Source organism: Zasmidium cellare, assembly GCF_010093935.1.
Source record: "Zasmidium cellare ATCC 36951 unplaced genomic scaffold M409scaffold_3, whole genome shotgun sequence".
NCBI lineage: Eukaryota > Fungi > Ascomycota > Dothideomycetes > Mycosphaerellales > Mycosphaerellaceae > Zasmidium > Zasmidium cellare.
The window spans coordinates 832,956-853,793 of NW_022986947.1; the positions used below are offsets into that span (position 1 = coordinate 832,956).

Genomic DNA, 20,838 nt, shown 5'->3' on the forward strand with positions numbered 1-20,838 from the left:
TCACCTGTGCATGTCTGAATGATGATGATGAACAAAAAGACTTATTACATTTTTGCCTGCCTGCCTGCCTGCTGCTGATGATGATGGAAAGACATGCCACTGCCGCCGCCCTGAATGCGCTTGCCCTACTACAGTATCTGCGCCGTCTGTTCGAACGGTCTTGTGTCCCAACACGGACAGCCTCATGTCCAGAAACTCTACGAATGGCACCCCCCACGGCCTCTTCCGACTTCACCTCATCTCTCGTGTCGTTGTCGATGTCGATGTCGATGTCGATGTCGTCGTGATGGATGGTTTCCGCTGGTCGTCCGTCTCCGTCTCTCCTGAAGCGCGCTCGTCACCCCGAATTGAATGCACCGCTAATCGAAATGGAACCGGCCTGGATACTTATGCTTATGCTAATGCTTTTCACCTTCCTACTGTTCTAGCTGGTCGTCGTTGGAAGCCTCCGCGTCATCGTGGTCTTCGACGTTGGTAACTAGAGATCGCGCTTCGAATTCCTGCAACGTTGGGATCGGTTCGCCATTGTCGCGAGCTATCAAAAAAACAATGTCAGCAAGAGCCGATCTCGAATGATCTGGGTGTAGAAGATCTCACTCACCAGACTGCTTCGCGGCGATATACTGCTGGATCTTCTGATCTTTCGCCGCGAAGTCCTTCTGCTCAAAGTCAAACGACGCCTTTGCGCGCCTGTTTGCCAACAAAACTGGATCATCCCGTGGCAATTGCAAGATCGCCTCGAAATGCACGTGTACATCCACCGTGCCGTCATCGCGATGGAGACCGGGATACGCATCCGGACAATACCGATGCTCGTCGCGCAGTCTTCTCGTCTCGTCGAGCACTTGGCCCAAGGTGATGCCGGTTTCTGAGTCGATGGAATGGAGCTGCTGCATCTCTTCGTCGCGGTCGGCTAGCGAGGTTAGCGATGGTGGGTGTGGTTGGAGATTGTTGGCGTTTCGTCTTCGGAAGAGCGGGTCTTCACAGCAGCCTGTCCATCGACAAGTCAGCATTTCCCATCATATCACCATCATATTTCGAACTTCTCACCTGCTCGTACCCTCATTTGCTTGATAGGCGGTTGGCAGACCAACGTGTCGCGAAAACGCTCTGAGATCCGTGGCAGCGGGTGTTCCTCGAACGGACTGGATCCGTTGAAAATAGCAGACACCACAACCTCATTATCCTGGACCTGGTGGCCGTATCGATGATGGTCCTCCAATCTGATCATACACCCGCGCGATACGAAAAACGCATTTGCCACTGGCGAAAATGGAGACCCGTCCGTTATTGCTCTCAAACCCATGACCTGCTGGATCCGCGCCGAACGTCGAAAGGCTTGCGCAAAGGTCCGATTGACCTGCATTGCAGAAATGAAGTCATGATATTCACAGTTCAACAGGATCTTCTCCAAAAGCTCGGCGACGTCGAAAACTTTCTGGGCCTTCACCGCAGACGCTGCGTTTGGCCGTGCTTCGATGGGGATGGCATCGAGGATGATCTGGAGCAGTCTTTCGAGTTTCAAGATACTCTCTGCGGCTTGCTTGAGGGATGCATGGACCTGAGTTGACGTCTCTTCGTCGACGTCGACGGTCCTACGCAGGACGACGACACTGGTCTGCAAGGCGACGAGTTCTCTCTTAATGGCATTCGCAAGCGCCCAGTTGGCTAAATCGGTCACCGATGGGAAAGGGAACCTCGAGCGACGATAGGCGATAGAACCTTGGTTTTGGACAGGCATCCGACGGGGGTATTGGCGTAGTGTCGAAGCCACGAGGCTCTGGAAGTTGACGCCAAGGTTATTAAAGATGTTGTTGAGGTTCGCGGGTTGATTCGCAGCTTGGTTAGCAGGTTGATTTGCAGGTTGGGCGGCATTGTTGTTGGCGTTCATCCTTGGAGTCAATAACGTTCGGTGTTCGTACCATGTGCGACGAGCGTTGGTGACCGACTAGTAGGTGTTGTATGTGCAGCGGCCGTGGCGAGCCGCCCGGACTGGGCGTGAAGAAGAGGCAGCCTCGTGACTCGCTTTACCAGTGCCTAATTGCCCCGGTGCGGTCGCAGGGCATGACGGGGCCACGACTTACGAGAGATGGGGCCGACGAGAGGGCCAGAAGACATGTGCCTCAGTGGTGCATGTCGGTGTGCAAGGGAACGGGGGACCCACTTCTTGCTCCAAGGGACTACCTGTAACGACCTGTCATCGTCATATGCAGCGAAGCCGGGCTTGGGCGTTTGGTGATGATATCGACTCGGCTGCTGATTTTGTCCACTCACAGGACAGGCGGGTCGCAAGACAGGATGACAGCGAATCCATCGGCGTCGACTTGTGCGAGGTGTACAATCGAGCCAATCACTTAGCCGTGGATCGAGAAAACTTCGAGAAGGATGGCTGTTTGCGAGCGGAACATTGAGTTCATAGACACGTGATGTCGGGCAGTCTTCGTCAGATAGCCGCGAGTTGATTGAATACGCTGCCGCGTTGGATCAATTGAGTGCACATGTGAAGCTGCACGAAGCGCTGTCATCCGTTCTACCTCATTCTGTCTCATGTTGCTCCATTTTGTGCTCCCCAACCCCAGATTCACAGGCGCCAAATCGGCGATGCAACGCCACGACCTCCAAGCCATCGTCACTGGTTTGCCCCTTCCGGGCGCCTCTGCTGCATTCTAGCCGCTGATAAACGGAGTATCGGATATAGCACAGGTCCGTTTTCGTATGATACACTCGCTGAAGGACTTCGTCGGCTTGCAGAACACTTCGGTGACCGAGGTAGACCACGTGACCAGACTAATATGCGTCCCGGCTGGCCATATCAAGCGCGTCTTCGGCTCTAGGAGGGGACTCTTCGTACAACGTCTTGGAGCGCGGATACTTCTCACACCGGACCATATCGGAAGGCCATCGATGCCCAGGCAGCCAGGAAAAATTGCACTGAGTAAGTCCTACGCGGTGTGCGTCGGCGAGGTGGATGATTTTCGCGAATCGGTCATGACTCAATTTTGCTCGGGGCTTTCTATTCGAAGTTCCTTGATCTTAAGCACCGTGAACCGATGCTTGCTCTTGACGGTCTTGATATGCCGTTGTCTCCGCTTCGTCTTTTCCTTAGTCCGCATTGGCTCACTCTCAACGCCCATGACCACGGCTCGGCAAACGAAGAGCTTCTCGTCGAGGTACGAATGCTTGCCTTTGGCGATATGCGGAATGTAGTGGGGTGCGTAGACAGCTGCGGGTGACGAAGCCAAAGAGGCGGAGGGCATAACGCGAGAATGGCTCGGTAGTGAGCCGGTGGTCGGGTCGAGGACCGACACAGTGCTAGTTGTCGGGCTCTTCAATTTGGGCGATGCAGCAGGGGCCTTCAAGGTGTACTCTCTGCTTCCGAGATTGATGGCTCGGTTCAAGCGCAGAACATCTCCAGGTCCGACCCCATGCATCAAAAATGGCAAGCGAACTGTATCGCCTTGAGTCACGAGGTACGGCTTGCCATGTATGTGAAGTGTGATGTAGTGCGGGCCCTGGGATCGCAGCAAAGGTAAGAGTTCGCTCAGCGACGAAGACGGCTGCTGAGAAGAGGTCTCTTTGCTTGCTGAGGGCCTTGAGGGTGGTGGGGGCTTTGGCTCGCTGGGAGACTCGCTGATCGCCGTTGACATTCGTCGACCGTGGGCAGGGGCTGGACCTGATGTAGGAGATTCGTCTCGTTTCGGTGCTGGTACTTGGGAGAAGGATCTCGTGGGCAGATTCGCAGCCCAGGGGAGGAGGAAGGTCGGCGGCCACTGTGAGGGCGTCTCCAGCAAGGTCCTCTTCAGCGTCTTGGATAGCATCTTCGGCACAGTCCTTCGCGATGGAGCACAATGGCTGGATGTCGAATGTGATTCAGTGCACGCGACGGTCGACAAGAAGAGAAGACTCCCGCGGAGTGGACATAGTCTTAGATCCAGACCCCCTGCTAGACTCCTCTGATTGGACCTAGAGAGGGACGGGATTTTGAGACTGCCCTCCATCTTGGCACGACTTTTTCATTCCGACTCCAACTTCGCGCCCATCCACCGCCATCTCGACTACTGATCCGGATACTGCGCACGATAAACCACCACCGCCATGCCGCAGAACGAGTATATCGAGCGCTTTCAAAAGCAGCACGGTCGTCGCCTCGACCATGAAGAGCGCACCCGGAAACGAGCCGCACGAGAGGCCCATCATGCCTCAGAAAAGGCGCAGAACCTGCGTGGTCTGCGTGCAAAGCTTTACCAGCAGAAGCGACACAAGGAGAAGATCCAGATGAAGAAGGCCATCAAACAGCAAGAGGAGAAGAACGTCAAGTCTGCAGAGCCCGCCCAACCTTCGAGCACTCCACTTCCCAGCTATTTGCTTGACCGCAGCAACACTACAAACGCCAAGGCACTCAGTTCTGCAATCAAGAACAAGCGAGCTGAGAAAGCTGCCAAGTTCAGTGTACCGCTCCCGAAAGTGCGTGGTATCAGTGAGGCGGAGATGTTCAAGGTCGTCAAGACTGGAAAGAAGACTGCCAAGAAGAGTTGGAAGCGTATGATCACCAAGCCTACATTTGTCGGCCCTGACTTCACCCGGCGGCCAGTCAAGTACGAGCGCTTCATTCGCCCCATGGGTCTTCGATACAAGAAGGCAAATGTGACACATCCGGAGCTGGGAGTTACGGTCCAACTGCCGATCATCAGCGTCAAGAAGAACCCGCAGAATCCCATGTACACGCAGTTGGGTGTTCTTACCAAGGGAACGATCGTTGAGGTAAATGTGAGCGAGCTTGGTCTGGTCACAGCAGGTGGGAAAGTTGTCTGGGGTAAGTGAATCCTGTTGTGGTATATGCTAGAGCAGTAAAGCTGACATTCGCATAGGTCGCTGGGCCCAGATCGCCAACAACCCGGAGAATGATGGCTGCGTGAATGCGTAGGTTTCGTCGTGTCTATCAGATGTCGTACATCGCTAATGACTTGCCAGTGTCCTTCTGGTGTAAGCAATGAGAGATTGGATCAACTATATCGCTATACCGCCATTCCCATTTAGCAACGTCCGCTCCAATCTTGAACCACCCCGAGCACTCAGCTATCGAGCAACGCAACGCGTCTCACAAGCTATCAATGCCCATGCAACGAGCAAACCCTACTGCCGAAGCACTCATCCGCTATTTCGACGACGCCACGTCACAATTTCCAATATGGAGAACAGCGCAAAGGTCGTCTTGATCGGCCGCAGGTTTCCAGTTAGATCAGGGCACATTTGCAACATGAATGTGCCGATCGGTTGGGTCTTTATACTAGATCATGGAGAGAAGTATGAGTTGATCACAAGCAAGAGTTTTTACTCCCATCACTTACATTTTAACAGACTCTCATCAGCTACCAGTGCTCAGTCCATGATATTCGGCTCGGCCTCGTTGTTCGCGAGAGTAACACTGCGATCCAAACATGTCACATGCGGAGACGTGTTTTCACAAAGCCCCTGGTTGGAGCTGTCGTCACGTGGACGATCGCTCTTATAGAAAAGGAGGACTCTCTCTACACGACGAAATCAATGGGCTCGCCACGAACACCAATCATCAGTCATGGATAAGCGTACACCGCTTCTGCGACGTCCCAGAGACATATGAAAAACTACCCAAATACTCAAAAATAAAAAGGAATTCGAAACAGTTCCCCGATATTCACCGAACCAACTTCTCCATCTTCTCATGACTGTTGTGTGAACTAACCTGCAGCACCGGCGCTCTCCATCGACGATCGCGAAGGGAAGCAGGAATTGGGACAACGTAGTACCGACCCCAGTGATTCGAGCATTGGCACTGCGAGCACTCGCTCGCCGCAAAGCTGCATAAGCTATTCTTGGCTCTGCCCGATATCGAAGAGCGAAGGAGAAGAGCGTCTACCCTCAACCCGAGAGGAATCTCATCACTCACTGGTGACTATGAATATCGCTACCTGTCTCATCTTGCGAGCACCGATCTGCATGCCCCCGAGGGAAAGTCACCGACTGCGGCAGCAGGCATCACTTCGCTCGTGGAGTTCGTGCCTCGAAGCATCCGATACGTGCCACGAGGGATGTAGCCAACAACCAACATGATCCTTTGCGAGATGGATAAAGCGGTTGTCTCATGGAGCAAAGTTTGCGTTGGCAGATGTACATAATGCTTCTCGCAGCAGTATCTCCCCTTTGCTTTTCCCCCAACCAGCGATCCTTCAGCGAGCTGCTGCATCATCCCCCGAGCAATCGATGCCTTTCCCGTCTCGCGACCTCGCCTTCCAACTGCATATGCGAGTGATTACGAGCTCTTGAATGGCCTGTTGCCTATGCTGCCTGTCCTCCCGACCAACAAGCGCCAGCTGATCTCCCGAGCACTATCTCTTCCTCCTGCCATTAGCAGTAGCTTTCGTGTCGCTGCTGCTACCCTTCAGCTTGAACTCGTCATCATCCAGGTCCAGCTCCGCCCGAATGATCGCTTGCGCGAACATGGCCTTGTCGTACACCGTCCGTCCATGCTCCTTGATGAGTGTGCGGGCTGGGCCGTCCTCGGGTCCATCTCCAAAGAGGAGCACGTTATGCTTTGGCGTCAATTCGTTTCCCTTTGTAGCGGTTCCGTCTTGGATAGCTGTTGCACCAGCTTCTTGGGCCACTTCCTTGATTGCGTCCCAACCTTGGTTGTAGCTGTTGACGGCCTAGCGTTGCAGTCGGGTCAGTCTGGTGTCCATGCAGGTCTGACGCGTGGTTGTATATGCACGACTTACCGCATTGGTGAAGAACAAGGTCTTGCCCTTGAAGAGGGAGCGTCGGTCGTCATTAGCTTCGTCGCTGCCTTCCACCTCAGAGTCTATAGTATTGTTAGTGTCATCGCTGCGTCGGATTTCTGGAAAAGGAAAACTCACGCTTGTAGCTGGAAGGGTCCAGGATGGTGCCTTCTCTGTGCGAGTCGATGATCCACTGGACGCTCAGAACAGGCTTTCCAGCAACAAGCGTCTTCAAGATCTTCGCAGTAGTTGGAAGGTCCTTATGGCGTGTGACGCAAACGAAGTTGGTGCGCTTGCCGGGAATCTCCTCAACCACCGTCATCTTTCTTTTGAACCACCCCCTGATCTTTCCATTGGGGTTGCACATGGTGATGAGGACCTTCGATGGTGTATCGACCAGTGACGATGGTGTTGAAATTGGTGAATCGTTGCCAGAGGTAGCCCTGCTTTCCCGACCGCTGGACCGCTGGGGGCCTGTCTTCTGGACGGACCGGGTTGCAACAGCAATCTCTTCCCCTGGAGTCTCCTCTCGCGCAGCTTTTGGCAACCGAGCCTTCTTGGGCGGAGGATCGTCATCCTCTGTCGACACGCGATAAGTGTCTTCAGCGCTCTTTGGTCGTGGCGGGGCCTTGCGCTTCGTGCCTCTCTTGACTGCGGATAGCTTGCCGTTGGACGTGATGCTGCAGAGATGTTAGCTTAATGCTCTATGAAACCTCGATGACTTTGTATACCTCTTGCTGTCAGTGTCGGCATCGTCATCTGGAATGATACTTCCTCTGACCGACAGCGTCGCCGCCTGCTTAGCAACAGCAGAAGAAGTTGGCTCGGTGGCGTCTGAAGGAATCGCGCTCTTAGCACGACGGCTAGCGTCTTTCTTGCCATACTTGATGTGAGGCTTGGGAGTCGACATCATAACCTCTGAGTCGGAGGCAGTATCCTGGCACATGTCAGCTTGAACTACACCTCAACGATAGATTGTTTGGCCCCACAACGCAGCCACGTACCTGGAACGTAATCTCTTTAGATGCTGAACCATCTGGGGCAACATCATCTGCTTCAACGCTATTTGTGGTGTGCTTGGTGGTGGACGTCTTGCTGTTTCCAAGCGCCTTCTCCGCAGTCGGTGAGGTGGCTATGCCGTCGTCACTCGCCTCAGTCTCAGAGTCCTCTTTCGCGGGTGGGGAGTCTCGCGCCTCTGCCACAGGAGATGAAGGAAGAGGCGGCATCTTTCTCAGGCGTCAATAGAGCTAGATGTGGCGTTTGGCCAAAGGGCACTCACTGTCGGCTGCTGTGTAGTGTACAGCACTTTCAGATAGTGTTCGGTGAAGTGAAGACAATCTCCGTCGCTGAGGAGAACGTGGCCTTGCGGAGTCGTGCTGCTCGCTGGCGTGAGGTAGGCACCAGGGCGAGGCTCCAAGACGATGGCGAAGGCGGTCTCGAGGTATAGAGACAGGTGTCGCTGCTCTGCTGGGCTTAGCCGAGCAGTGCAAGTGATGTGGTTGCGGATTGACACGTACCGATGCGAGCTAGGATCTTCTCTGGTTCAGCGATGTTCTGACGAATCGAGAACCGGCCAGTGCTTTCACGGACCAGGTGTGTCGCGGCGGCGGGCAGGACCAGGTCAGCAATGTACTGACATGAAGTGCTCATGCAGCGAAGCATGAGGTGCGTGGTGTTTCTACGCACGGGTGCGCGACAAATGGGAGAAGAGAAGCGAGGCGAAAGTGAATGTCAAGGGAAAGAACACGCTCCAGTCACACACCGCACTTACCGCAACGGCAACAGCATACTTACGCCAATCTCCGCCGTAACACTATTCTCAGATACCAAATAGCAGTCATCAGCGCCTTGGTCAATCGCAACGCCATGCGAGTCTCGGGGCAGCTTGTCGTGTTTGACGACTTTGTGCCAGCCCAGGAAAGAACAATACTAAGCCCTGAGACATGCCGCTCCGCACGCATCACCATGTTGCGCTTCTCAATTTCCAGGCGAGTCTCCACCGTTGCCACCCATCACGAAGGCTGTCGCGAGCCAATGTTAGAAATCGCATCCTTGCGCAGTGTGTGATATCGATGGGTCGACAGGGGTCGGTGGCCCGTGTGCGTGGTAGCGCCGAATCTGGAAAGAGCGAGCATGTGCCTTCTTTGTCTGCCCACTTTCACCTTCAAATCCGAAGCTCCTTCCTCTTCACGTCGCTTCAACAACAGCATACCAGAACTCATTTCTCCCTCACTTACGCCGTCGCAGCATCCGCGCGGATGAATCGTGTTGTCGCTTGATATTGTTCGGCATTCTCTCCTACGGGCGACGTCGAACAATAGCAGCGGGCCTCCGACAGACAATCTCCTTGTTGCTATTGTCTCGCCTGAGATTGTCTCCACCCACCTCAAGAAGACTATTCCAGCTCTCCGGCACGTGTTTCTCGTTCTTTCATGCACACCGAACGCATGGTCTGAGCTGATCCAGAACTTCCACCCACTCTTTCGTCGTCCCTTTATCACCCTCACCTCCAACCCGCAGCAAACCACGACTGCATACGCCAGCCAGCAAGCATACCAGCAAGCATACCAGCAAGCATACCAGCAAGCAGCTCCTCGAAGATGGCTTCCACACTCGACAGCGTGCCCAACAATGGCTCGTTCGACCCGTACCACCAGCAAATCATCATCACCATGCCGGATGGCCAGACGCAATTCGCGACCAGCATCCACAACATCTTCGAGCTGCAACACCTGGCGGTCACGCAGACAGCCGTCTTCGCCGTCCAGATTGGTCTCAGCGCGGTCCTCATGACGGTTCTGGCATTGATGACCCAGGCCGACAAGCGCCGCAGCCTCATCTTCATCTTCAACCTGACTGCACTGCTCTTCATCTTCATCCGAGGCATCGTCCAATGCGTCCAAACGGCAGGTCCGCTCTACAACTTCTACAACTGGACCGCCGAGTACTACCCCGACGACAGCGTCACATCACGGCAATCCGTCGTCCTCGAAGTCTGCTCGTTCATCATGGTGATGGCCATTGAGCTGTCTCTGATGCTGCAGGTTCGCATCGTGTGCTGCACCTTGTCCACCTTTTGGCGTCGCTGCCTCGATTGCTTGTCGATCCTGGCCGTCACCGCCACACTCGCGATTCGCTTCGTTTGCATGATCCTCAACATCCTCTGGAACATTGTGGACGTGGGTAACACGACCGAAAACGAGTTCAACATGATCGCCAAGCTTTCGAACGTCTCGATTGCCACCCTTATGGCCAGCATCTTCCTCTTCAGCGGCATCTTCTCCGTCAAGCTCCTCGTGGCCATCCGTCAGCGTCGTGACATGGGTATGAAGAGTTTCGGGGCAGTTCAGATCATCTTCATCATGGGTTGCCAGACTATGATCGTACCAGGTGAGTTGGGTCAAGCACGGCATTTGTGGAATCTTGAACTGACATTTGACGCAGCACTCTTCGGCATCATCTCATACTGGGCCATACCAGGCTCGCAACTTTACACGATGACGCCCGTCGTTGTAGCCACCTTCCTGCCGCTCTCAAGCATCTGGGCGTCCACCAGCACGAAAGGCAATAATAACATTGCTGCCCCTCATCAGTGGCACAACCGCCGTGAGAAGAGCACCTTGCGCAACCCCGGTACCCCAGCATATTCGAGCGAGAAGGGCCTCCTTCCCACCACCGTCAACACCGACTGCACACTCGTCGACGATCGTTCAGCAAGCGTGTCCGAGCCAAGCCCTCGCAAGCCAGGCCATGCCGACTCTGGAGAGCGCGACAGCATCGACCTCGAAATGCAAAAGATGGGCCGCATCCGTGTCGACAGAGCCTACAGCGTCCGATCTGACTAGCAGTCATATCATTCAGCGGGCCAGTTGGGAGAAGATGGTACTGTCACGAGGATTTCTTCGAGCGTCTTGAGGGGCCTTTGAGCAAGAGAACGGATGGTGACAGAGGTGACCTTCATTTGGCGAGAGAGCGATTTCGAATTCTCAGAGCGTGATGCGGCTTGAAAGCGAGCGAGGCGATGGTTTCTTTTCCTTAAAGCGTGGAGCAGAATCACTCGACCAAGATGTGATTGCTATTCGATGCAAGCTGTGTATTTCTTTCGTGGCACGGGTAGCTGAGGACCAGACTTGGGATGTATGAAAAGCATCGGCAATGCGTATTGCAAATACCAGCTCCTCTTCCCCATGCATTTCCCAAGAACCAGTCCAATTTTCAAGCAAGCGGAGTGTGCTTGAGCGAGAGGCAAGAGGCGTTCTACCCTTTCCTCTAAACGTCGATGATATGTGGGCCTTTGGAAGAATCGAGGAGGACGGCGACGAGGACCAGTCGACGACACCAGTAAGAACACGAGCAGTGCAACAGTACAAGTCCCTCCCGCGCCAAACAACTCTTAACCAGGTCCAATACGCGGCATATCATTATGCTCGCTCAGCGTCGAAAGGTACTTGTTCAACTGCTGCACGCGTTCCTTGTGAGTCTGCACGCCCTCTTTCTTGAGTCGTTCGTCCAACTAACCAAAACATCAACAAAAACGCCCCCATCTCTGTGTGTATATGGAAGGCGAATACATACCCTCTTCTTCCTCCTCTCCTCAAACCGCCTCTGCGCCTCCGTCTTGCCGTACTCCCTCACCTCCGTCTCCGCCGCCGCATCAGAATCCTTTCCAGTAGTCGTCTTCTCTTCTTCGGCGAGGGCTTTTTGGAGGGCTGTGGATTGTCCTGCACCGTCTTCTTCCCCCTGACCTTCGTCGCGGATGTCTGCCTCTTTCTCGTTCTCCCCGTCTTCCGTGGGCTTTTTGGCCTTCTTCTTCTTTTTCTTCTTGTCCACGCCTCCACCTCCGCCGCCTTTCAGTTTCAGCCCGCCGCCGACGGCGTTGCTGTAGTCTGACGACGGCATTTCTGCGCGTGTGTGGTGCTCGAGGCGAGGGGGTTGTGTCGTCTACAGTCTTAACGAAGAAGCTCGGAAGGCAAGCGAGCTCCTGGATTGGGAGACAGTCACGTGCAGACGATTCTACGACGATGCAATGCATATGAAGGCAGACCAAGACCCTATGCCAGGATTTTCGCAGATTTACATACTCTACATCCCACCCTCCAAGTCCTATCTAAAAGTCAAACTCCCCTCTCATAGCGTCCAGATTCATATCCGGGCCCACCATGTTCGAGAGATCCCTCCGACCCATTTGCGTGAACACCCGCCGCAGGGTATCGTACAGGTTGGTGCTCTGATTCTGCTGAAGGACTTGATCGACCGCCCTCTCGTCCACATCGTTGCCGTGTCCATCCTTGAGAAGCTCGGCCGCCTTGGCTTTGCCTTCCTGCTCCAGCACCTTATGCATGGAGAGGGCGCCTAAGAGATGGCCGGCAGCTTCTTCGAGAACGCCCAGATTGATGCAAGATACGCCAAGGTTGTAGCGTGCTCGGACGAAGTTGGGGCGAAGTTCGAGGGCGCGAGAGTATGCTTCAATGGCTTCCTCAGAGCGAGAACTGTTGGCCAGCGTAGCTCCTAGTCTGTTCCACAGGAGATGCTCCTCGCCTTCCCGCTTCATAGTGCCATGTTGATGACTATTCAGCGCTGCGGTAAAACAGTCAACAGCTTTGTCGTAGTCCTCGCTGCCGTAAAAGAGAACTCCCAATCCGACTTGGACGTCGACATCAACGTCTCCGCCTTCGGGGTTAAGTTGTGCAGCTTCCAGGAAGTAGTTCGTCACCTTTTCGTGCAGAATGTGACGATCCGTAAAGCCCATTTCTTCCTCTTCATCCAGACCCCGAGGCGTAACACCAAGCTGAGGATACTTGGCCGCAACCCATCGTTCCAGCGTGCGGTAAGCGAGTGAATCGTAGCCCTCGTTTGTATAAGACACAGCAAGACCCATGAGAGCTTCCAAATTGCTGGGGTCCAACTTAATAGCTTGCTCCAACGCTCGAATAGCAGGCGACTCCTTCTCATTCTGTGCTTGAGCCTGACCCAAAGCGACCCACGCCTCTGCGAGATCCTCCTGCTTCTGTACCGCAGCCTCAAACGCCAGCGCCGCCAGACTCAGGTTGCCGCCCTCTCGCATAATCTTCATACCCTCTTCAAAAGCATTCGGCATATCCTTGAAGAGGTTGTTCTCCTCGAACATGTAGTTCCCAAGGTTGGGCGCGGTGTTGTAATCGCCGAACTCATTCCGGAAACTGTCAAAGTTGTGGTTAAGTCCATCGAAGTCTTTCCATTGATCGAACTCGTCGCCAAAATGGTTCTCGAGCTCTTCATCAGCCAGCATGTCCCTGCTCGCGTTAGTCTCCTGCTGAAACCCTTCGACGATATTCTCGAAATTGCCCCATCCGACTTCTGACCTGCTCCTAGCGTGAGCAGGCCAGACGTGGAAGCTCATTTCGAGATGGCTTTCTTGCTTACCTGTCCAATTGATTCAGCTCCCTCTCAACAGCCTCCTCAGCATCCTTGTCAAGCTGGTCGGCCTCTTTATCTTGAGTTGACAACTCTTCAAACTGCTTCTCCCAGTCGGTATCGCTCAGCTCTTGCACTCGTCCTTTGCCCTTCCCCTCATACTGCTGTTGTGGAAAGTTGTTGTTGTACATGCCCGATTGAAAGCCCATCATAGGCCTCTGCATGCCAAAGTTAGAGCCATACATCGGTGATCGATAACCCGAATGCTGCGAGAACGTCGGACTCGATGTCCTCTGAGGCCCGCTCATCTGTGCTTGCCGAAACTGCGCGAAATCTTGTGGTGTAAATGCTCCCCCTCTCTGCTGTTGTGCAAACTCCTCAGGCGCAAAGTGTGGTCCTTGTTGAGCGAACTCGCCAGCCCAGTTTCCATTATTTCCTCCTCCGCCGCCAGCTCGATCGAACTTCTCCGCCTCCCGTCTCATCTGTTCCAGGTGAAAAGCCTCGTTCGGCAGCATCTCACCCATGTGAGGGCCCTGCTGGGCGAAGTCTTGGAAGGCGGCATCGTCTGGTATCTGTTGGCCGCTGCGGAAGCCGTTGAGTTGTTGAGGTGTCCGTGAAGTCAGACGGTCGCGTTGCAGCGAGGTGTCTGCGGAGGTCTGCTTCTGAAACTGTGCAAGGGGGTTCGAGCCCGTACTGCACTCTGGCCCGCCGAGGAAGGCCATGTTCGGGTGTTTGAAGTCGGACGAAATCTGGGTGTGGAGAGAAGAGCGGATGTCGTTTGGAAGTTCAGGTGGGGTCGAGGAGAGGAGTCGTGAGCATGGACGTAGAACCTGGTCAACTCAAAGGAGAGTATCAATCCTTGACATGTACAACTCGAATAGTCCTCGTGAGCAAGCAGAGCATATGAGTGGCACTCGATGGTGACATAAGCTGCAGCCGAGGCTGGTCTGGAGAGGGACACAAATCAGATGCCGACGGCACGAGACAACCCGGGCCGAAACCACGTGAGACTCATCGCCACAGCAATCGTCTTCAATCCATATACTCCACGTAGTGCTAGTTGGCCCTCGCTGTATCTTGAGCAGTCCTGCATACTGAGTATCCCACACCCTCCAGCACCCTCTCCTCGCTACCAAGTCCATCCACAGTAACAGGCACTGCAGCACTTGCACGGCGAAAGACACTCTGAATTCGTAACCTCGCCATGCCTCGCGGATACGCCGACATCAATTACCACCCCAACACATCTCCAAGCTCGACATTAGGCACCAAGTACGGCTGCTTGTCGTTGCGATGCATCGTGCGTTGCTCATACGCATACGCAAATCCGATCAGATCGGCCTCACTCCACTTGGCTCCCATGAACGACTGCAAAACGCCACGGTGTCAGCGATGCTCCTCGCAAAATTTTGGTCGGACTCACCAAGCCAAAAGGAACATTCGGTGCTGTAGCGACCAGATTGCCAAACCCGTTCATAACCAACGTTGTGTTCCATGGATAGAACCCCATTGGTACTGTCACGACTGGGCTACCCACTAACGCAGGTATCGAAGGACTTAGCTGTGTAGGCAGGAGAACAGCACTGGTGTTGGTACGTCTCAAGGCGCCTAGAATACCACCTTCGTCACCGTAGTACAGAGACTCCTGGTAAACTTTCCAGAACTCGGGAGAGGTGTTGTTATACTGTTTGAGCGCCTCGTCCCAAAGCTCGGTATCTCGCTCTGGCCAGTCCTCAAGCGGGAAGCCGTGCGTGAAGTTCCTCTCATCGGCCAGATTTTGTATATTGTTCGGATTGTACGTAAGCTCTTTCAAGTAATTCGGCAGGCCGACAAGAAAATCAGCGTTGAGGACAGCGTCGCCTAGGGTCGAATTGTTGTACTGAGCGAAAGCGGTGAAGTTGGCATCTACAATTGTCGCGCCTGCTGCTCGAACCTGATCGACAGCCTCGTGGAAAGCATCAATGACGACCTGGTCCGTGTAATTTCTCCAAATATCCAGGACGTTCCAGGCGACGCCGATTCGGGCACCGGCAAGAGCGGTGTAATCACAAGCTGCGACATAATCTGGCTGGACTCCTTGGTGTGGATTGGCGAGGGTGTAGTTGTCATTCGTATCTGGTCCTGCTATAGCCTGCAGCACATACGCCGCGTCCTTGACAGATCGAGCCATGGGGCCAACAGTGTCCTGATGTTCAGAGATTGGGATGACCTACGCCCACAAGGTCAGTACTATGATCAGTACTTCAAACTTTTGTTTCACTTACCAAGTATCGACTCGTCAAACCGACTGTAGGCTTGATCCCCACGAGATTATTCACATCTGAAGGACTCAGAATAGATCCCGACGTCTCCGACCCCAAAGCAGCCAGTGCAAGACCCAGCGAGCTCGATACACCAGATCCAGATGAGCTGCCAGAAGGGTCCTGTTTGGGGTAGTACGCTGCATACGTCTGCCCACCGTAGGCACTCCATCCATTGCTCGTATTGTCCGATCGATAGTTCGCCCATTGGGAAAGGTTCGACTTGCCAAGAATGACAGCTCCAGCCTTGCGAAGCTTTGCCGCCATAGTAGAGTCTCGAGGTACCTTGGCTCCAACCAGAGACCAAGATCCAGCGGTGTTGTTCATCTTGTCGGCCGTGGCGATATTGTTCTTGATGATGATGGGGACGCCATGAAGAGGACCGAGGATAGTCCCATTTCGACGCAAGTCGTCCGAGGAAGCTGCGATAGACAGAGCATCTGGGTTGAGCTCTGTCACGGCGTGCAGCGTGTCGTTGACTTCGTTGATTCGAGCGATGTATGTTTTGACCAAGTCGACACTGGTGAAGAGCCCGCTCTCCAATCCAGTAACGACATGCTCGAGATCTGCTTCGATTAAAGACGGAAAGTAGCTTGGCTTTGCCGCTTGAAAGCGATATTGGGAGTTGAGTGCTGAGCTCAGTTGGAAGGCAACACTCAGCACTACAAGCCGTGGGAGAAGCATTTTTGGCAGTCTATACTCTCGGGATGATGAGAGTTAGGCTTCTCTCAAGATCGATCGTGGCTCCCAGGTATATATGTATGACGAGCGCAGTTCATGATCTAGATAACAGCCGCGATCGTGAGCAAACACCTTCCGGTCGCCACTTGTCCCGCCATGAACCATGTTTCACGGCCCGTCCGCATTTTCAAACTCGCTGCAGGATGGTCCAAGATGCATTGCGATCAAGAATTCAGCCTATCGTGACCTTGGAATGCAGTAGATCCCCACCGAGTCGTGGATGAGATTCGGAAGGTCAAGACAGGACGTACGAGTCGACAGGATCGTGGTGGAGCCGCGTTAAGCTCAACTAGGAAGCTGGCAATCGTTTGGGACAGGGATCAACCTCTGCCATGCATGTAGCGAGGTCGTCAAGAAGATGTCCAAGAGGACTTGGTGGGTAAATTATTTTGCATTATCTATATCCCGTTCCAATGGCCATATGAGGCTCTCATTCCCATTCAGCTAAAGACTTCCTCCAAATCGCCTTTCCGTTCGACGATGCCTGACCTCCAACGCCAGGCTAATACTGCTCAATAATACAAATGGAATGACCGAATGCGTGCTGTTACTTGCTGTCTCCATTCGAGTCTGCTGGAGCAGGCGGCACCACAGGCACATCGCCCTCCGTGACTGGTGTAGGCGCTATTCGTCTCCTTTTTTCTCTTCCTTGCTCTTCTTCCGCAGTGTTGCTTGTGACACTCTCCCTCTTGATCCCGGCCGCAGGAGGTGGTGCAACAGCCGCAGAGCCATTCAGATGTCCTTGCCCTGGCGTTTGTGGTGGAGTGAACAGCGGTACAGACGAGCCTGAAGGGTTCGAAGACCCTGTGGCGGCGAGTCCTGGTACAGATCCCATGGAGGGCGTCGGATTGTTCATTACAGGTGGTGGATTCTGATCTGGGACTCTCGCGAAGCTGGCCTCGGTGGCTATGCTCGATTGTGACATACTTCTTGCCGGAGAGGCTGGACGTCCTCCTGAAGGCACCGGTTGTGCTGTGAATGGTGAAGGTGATGCCGCTTGAAGGGCTGGGGTAGGGTGGGCACTTGGTGGGTTGCTAGTAGAGGGGGGTCGTGCAGGTGGTGCGGTTGCCTGTGACACTGCTGCCGAACCTGTCGGCGTAGGCTGCGGTGTGGATGTTGTAGAGTTTGCCTTCGCAACGGAGATCGGCGCAGGACTGGGTCGTGAAGCGGTTGCCAAAGGCCCTTGATACACAGTGCCCAGCTCACCAGATGAGAATGTTAGTGCTGAGCAAAAGCCATCTGAAGATGTCATGAGCAAGGTGAGACCGTCGGCGGACCTGTGATCATGAGCGTCAGCGTCGATCAAATCGCAACCAAGGAGTGTACAAACCAGCTCAAGTCAGTGAACGTTGCATAGTGCAAATTGCTCACCACACACAGAGGCTTGGTCTGCTGTGTGTCGTAAAGATGGACCGCGTCTTGCGTTGCAACAGCATAGATCATTCGATACGGCAGTCCAAGTGCAGGTGTTGGTCCAGGTGGCGGTGCAGGCGTCGGTGGGTTTGATTCGGAGTCAGTGCGAGGTCGAGGTGAAGCCATGGCTGCTACACTTGGCGAGGGTGAGGGAGCGTTGAAGAGAGGCGGAGGATCCATCGACGCATTTGAAGCAGGCTTTGAAGGCATGACGGGTTCTGGGAGCGGCGCAATATCCTCTTCTGTTCGGGTGTCTATCGTGATTTCCTTGGTTTCCACAGGAGCAGATCGAATTTGGTAGTAGATTGGCGAGCATTTGACAGCTATTGAGGGCTTCTTGTGACCGGGGAGGTAGGCCACTGGAGGTCGATTCAGACCAGCTCGTGTGTAGATGTAGACAGTGTTGATGATCTCGTCGGTGCCCTTGCCACCATCAGGAGCCGGATGCGTCGTTTTGTATTGCCCAGCCGGTGTGAACAACAGACTTCCATCTGGGGCGAAAGTAAGGCGTCTGAAGAAAGAGGTGAAGGTCTCGTTGGCATAGATGTTGGTGTTTCGAACGCCCAAGCCAATGCCACCGGCCAGACTTGGTGATGCAGATGGCATGACGGCAGGTAGCGGCATCGAAGGGCTGGGCGAGACAGATCTTCGTACTGATTGTGAGCCGAAGGAGGAACGACGGCTGTGCGATGTCGGTGGAGGGTTCATTGGAAGTGCCAATGACTGTGGTGTTCCGGGAGCAGACGGTTTCGGTGAACCAACGGCTTCTGATGTGATGTCCTGCACGAAGGCAGCTCGATGATTTCCAAGCCCGAAGTCAGGAGGAGCTGGGCTGTTAGATGATATCCTTCGTCCAGGTAGATCCATCTTCGTGACCTTGTTGTGCTGGCTGAGGGAGAACTGCCCATCCTTGGTCTTGAGGTTGTAGATATGTACGGAACGGTCGGATGATTGAGTAGCCACATACTCGTTCAGCGGGTCCCAAGCCACGCCTTGAACGTAGTGATTGTGTTCTGCGATTTGGCGTACAGTTTGGCCTGCAGGTATTCAGCCAGCGTCTATCGCGGAAAGTCTGTACAACTTACCGGTATTAGCATTGTATATCCTTGCTACGTTGTCCATGCTGCCCGTGATGAAGAACATGCCATCAGGCGACCAAGCAAGGTCGTAGATCTCTGAGCCACTGCTCGATCTGCACATTGTCTTCACCCTCCAATGTTCCGTATCTTCTAGGCCGTCTTCGTTGAGGCTGGAGGTGTAGGCGGGATTCTCGGTAGGTGTCCACAGTAGCACGTTTCCATCGTCGCCGGCCGAAGCCAGTAGCTCGCCTGGTGCTGTTAGATACGTTCTAGTAGACGAGCTCTTTCTTCCTACCTCTCGGACACCATCTCACAACATTGACAGCTTGTGTGTGCTTTTTTAGTGTTGACAGATACTTAACCTTGCGTTCGTCTCCGGTCGTCTCGATGCTCCAGAGCTGCACGTGGGTCAGCGGCTACTCGGAAAGAAGAGAAGTCATTGCAATGCCTACTCGGACGTTGGAGTCACCACCAGCAGTGGCCAGTCTGCCCTTCCCATGTGGTTCGAAATGAGCCGAGTAGATGGGATCGTTGTTGTCGTGCCAGGCCACGAGCAACGGAGCGGCCTTCATTTTGTTGGCTCCTGGCGCCCAGCCGGAGGAGTTGTTGCTGCTTTCAAAACGACAGCTCGGAATAAGGAGCGAAGAGGTAGCGTTTGGATCAGGTGAGCATGGGCAGTGGCAGCAGCTCTATTTCGAAGGGTTTGGAGGGTGGTGGAGCGGTGCGGAGGCAGCTGGCTAATGTCTCGGTGTCTGAGGTCGCAGCTCAGACGCGGCAAGCAGCTCGAGTCAGGGACGCGGCGTGGAGTAGTCGGCGGTGGTGGATGTCGGGGTGGAGGCGGTGTTGGTTGGAAGAAGGAGGAAGAGCAGTGATGGAGCAGCTGAAGAAAGAAGGCAATTCGGGCACACGAGGAGGCTGCTTGGGTTCATTGGCCCGGTTCTGCAATGTCAGTGCATGCAGCAGCGCGCGTCCATGTTGGCACACGCTTGCCAGTCTCGAGACGAGAGGCGGGGCGCTTTCACACCACCTCCCACCACACCACAACTGGCCACTTTTTCCAAGTCAGCCAGACAGCATCGACATGATAAAGACATGGCGAGAGAGTTGCAACCAGAACTGATCAGATCCTCCAAAATGTCCCGTCGAACCAGGCAGTCTCGTAAATTGTCAGAATTTGGAAATCTTGGGCATGTTGTTCTTGACGACGCGAAATCATCGCCCTCCCAACGCTGACCTTTTCCCGCGCTCGTGGTTCAAAATATCTACAAATTCGACTGCGGCGATACACACTCCTTTCTCCAATGCTATGCGACTCGGTCGAACCTTCCCTTCAATGGACCCAAAAACATCACGATGAAATGACCATGCATTCGACCCACCCCCATGTTTCTTGCCAAGGCTTTTCCAGTCCACCTCACCTGTTGCTTCGAGAGAGCACCCCGCAGGTTTCACGGCCTCCGACGCGCCACCGCTACTGTCCAACTCCCTGTCGCTGCTGGCAACTGCTATAGAGCTGGACAAAGCGAATGTCGAACAAAATGCAGCCTCCTGGACAGAGAGCGTCGCATCATGTCGCCCAAGAAAGCGAGACGCCATCACAGAGAAAGACGAAGATCTGACAAGTAAAAGACTATCAAGAGCAGGGGGAAAAAGACAAGACGAGTGACTGACAACACGGACATCCGAACAAAAGCTTACTTATGCGACATGTTAGTGAGTTCGACCAAAATGTACTTCTTGTGAACCTTTCCGTGCGCTTTGCTCTTTGCCTTTCGTTGAACTCTACGCAACAAGATATCAGTGCGTCGCTTAATTCTTTCATGGTCGATAGCAGCAATGGTCTTTGACAGTGAACCGGTGCTGTTAACTCTGATGTTCATGAGATTCCCCGTAATCTCTTCATTCATGAAGTCGCTCTTGTAGTCCTCAACCCTAACTGGAAGTATTGCTCCACCAAACGAGTAGTGGCGAAGAAGACAGCCTAGCGGCTCTCACAGGGCCACTGCAAGAGCGTTCTCCGCCAGGGAATCTCGTCGTTCTTGCGGAGAGCGTGCCAATGCGACGAAGGGCCTTCCACGGCCGATTCGAACTGGACTGCAATGCGACGCGAATAGATAATCGTCACGCGTAAACCTGATCAAGCCTCACTCCCAGCTGACA

The 20,838-nt window shown here is 54.0% G+C and overlaps 9 protein-coding genes across 9 annotated transcripts; 2 read left to right on the forward strand and 7 right to left on the reverse strand.

Annotated features, from left to right (window-relative positions):
- Positions 1-416: 416 nt before the first annotated feature.
- Positions 417-1,891, reverse strand: M409DRAFT_50090 (uncharacterized protein; the record flags this gene model as incomplete). Its single annotated transcript, XM_033811447.1, has 3 exons — positions 417-535; positions 602-991; positions 1,051-1,891. The coding sequence occupies 3 exons, from the start codon at positions 1,889-1,891 to the stop codon at positions 417-419; spliced, it is 1,350 nt and encodes a 449-aa protein (XP_033673271.1).
- A 1,102-nt stretch (positions 1,892-2,993) lies between these two features.
- On the reverse strand, positions 2,994-3,818 carry M409DRAFT_17618 (uncharacterized protein; the record flags this gene model as incomplete). Its single annotated transcript, XM_033804135.1, has 1 exon — positions 2,994-3,818. One exon carries the CDS (start codon positions 3,816-3,818, stop codon positions 2,994-2,996), a length of 825 nt encoding a protein of 274 aa, XP_033673272.1.
- Positions 3,819-4,095: 277 nt separating this feature from the next.
- Positions 4,096-4,987, forward strand: M409DRAFT_63091 (uncharacterized protein; the record flags this gene model as incomplete). The annotated part of the gene is made up of 3 exons (XM_033815435.1): positions 4,096-4,813; positions 4,869-4,920; positions 4,972-4,987. 3 exons carry the CDS (start codon positions 4,096-4,098, stop codon positions 4,985-4,987), a joined length of 786 nt encoding a protein of 261 aa, XP_033673273.1.
- A 1,378-nt stretch (positions 4,988-6,365) lies between these two features.
- On the reverse strand, positions 6,366-8,414 carry M409DRAFT_50093 (uncharacterized protein; the record flags this gene model as incomplete). The annotated part of the gene is made up of 7 exons (XM_033811448.1): positions 6,366-6,683; positions 6,753-6,835; positions 6,891-7,432; positions 7,484-7,689; positions 7,757-7,978; positions 8,032-8,216; positions 8,270-8,414. The coding sequence occupies 7 exons, from the start codon at positions 8,412-8,414 to the stop codon at positions 6,366-6,368; spliced, it is 1,701 nt and encodes a 566-aa protein (XP_033673274.1).
- Positions 8,415-9,352: 938 nt separating this feature from the next.
- On the forward strand, positions 9,353-10,597 carry M409DRAFT_50094 (uncharacterized protein; the record flags this gene model as incomplete). The annotated part of the gene is made up of 2 exons (XM_033811449.1): positions 9,353-10,142; positions 10,197-10,597. 2 exons carry the CDS (start codon positions 9,353-9,355, stop codon positions 10,595-10,597), a joined length of 1,191 nt encoding a protein of 396 aa, XP_033673275.1.
- Positions 10,598-11,145: 548 nt separating this feature from the next.
- On the reverse strand, positions 11,146-11,651 carry M409DRAFT_35633 (uncharacterized protein; the record flags this gene model as incomplete). Its single annotated transcript, XM_033810424.1, has 2 exons — positions 11,146-11,265; positions 11,328-11,651. 2 exons carry the CDS (start codon positions 11,649-11,651, stop codon positions 11,146-11,148), a joined length of 444 nt encoding a protein of 147 aa, XP_033673276.1.
- Positions 11,652-11,859: 208 nt separating this feature from the next.
- On the reverse strand, positions 11,860-13,867 carry M409DRAFT_63093 (uncharacterized protein; the record flags this gene model as incomplete). The annotated part of the gene is made up of 2 exons (XM_033815436.1): positions 11,860-13,024; positions 13,155-13,867. 2 exons carry the CDS (start codon positions 13,865-13,867, stop codon positions 11,860-11,862), a joined length of 1,878 nt encoding a protein of 625 aa, XP_033673277.1.
- A 508-nt stretch (positions 13,868-14,375) lies between these two features.
- Positions 14,376-16,129, reverse strand: M409DRAFT_63094 (uncharacterized protein; the record flags this gene model as incomplete). Its single annotated transcript, XM_033815437.1, has 4 exons — positions 14,376-14,513; positions 14,569-15,354; positions 15,410-16,042; positions 16,112-16,129. 4 exons carry the CDS (start codon positions 16,127-16,129, stop codon positions 14,376-14,378), a joined length of 1,575 nt encoding a protein of 524 aa, XP_033673278.1.
- Positions 16,130-16,733: 604 nt separating this feature from the next.
- M409DRAFT_63095 (uncharacterized protein) lies at positions 16,734-19,250 on the reverse strand (the record flags this gene model as incomplete). The annotated part of the gene is made up of 5 exons (XM_033815438.1): positions 16,734-17,463; positions 17,517-18,636; positions 18,685-18,927; positions 18,974-19,076; positions 19,131-19,250. The coding sequence occupies 5 exons, from the start codon at positions 19,248-19,250 to the stop codon at positions 16,734-16,736; spliced, it is 2,316 nt and encodes a 771-aa protein (XP_033673279.1).
- Between the last annotated feature and the right edge of the window lie 1,588 nt (positions 19,251-20,838).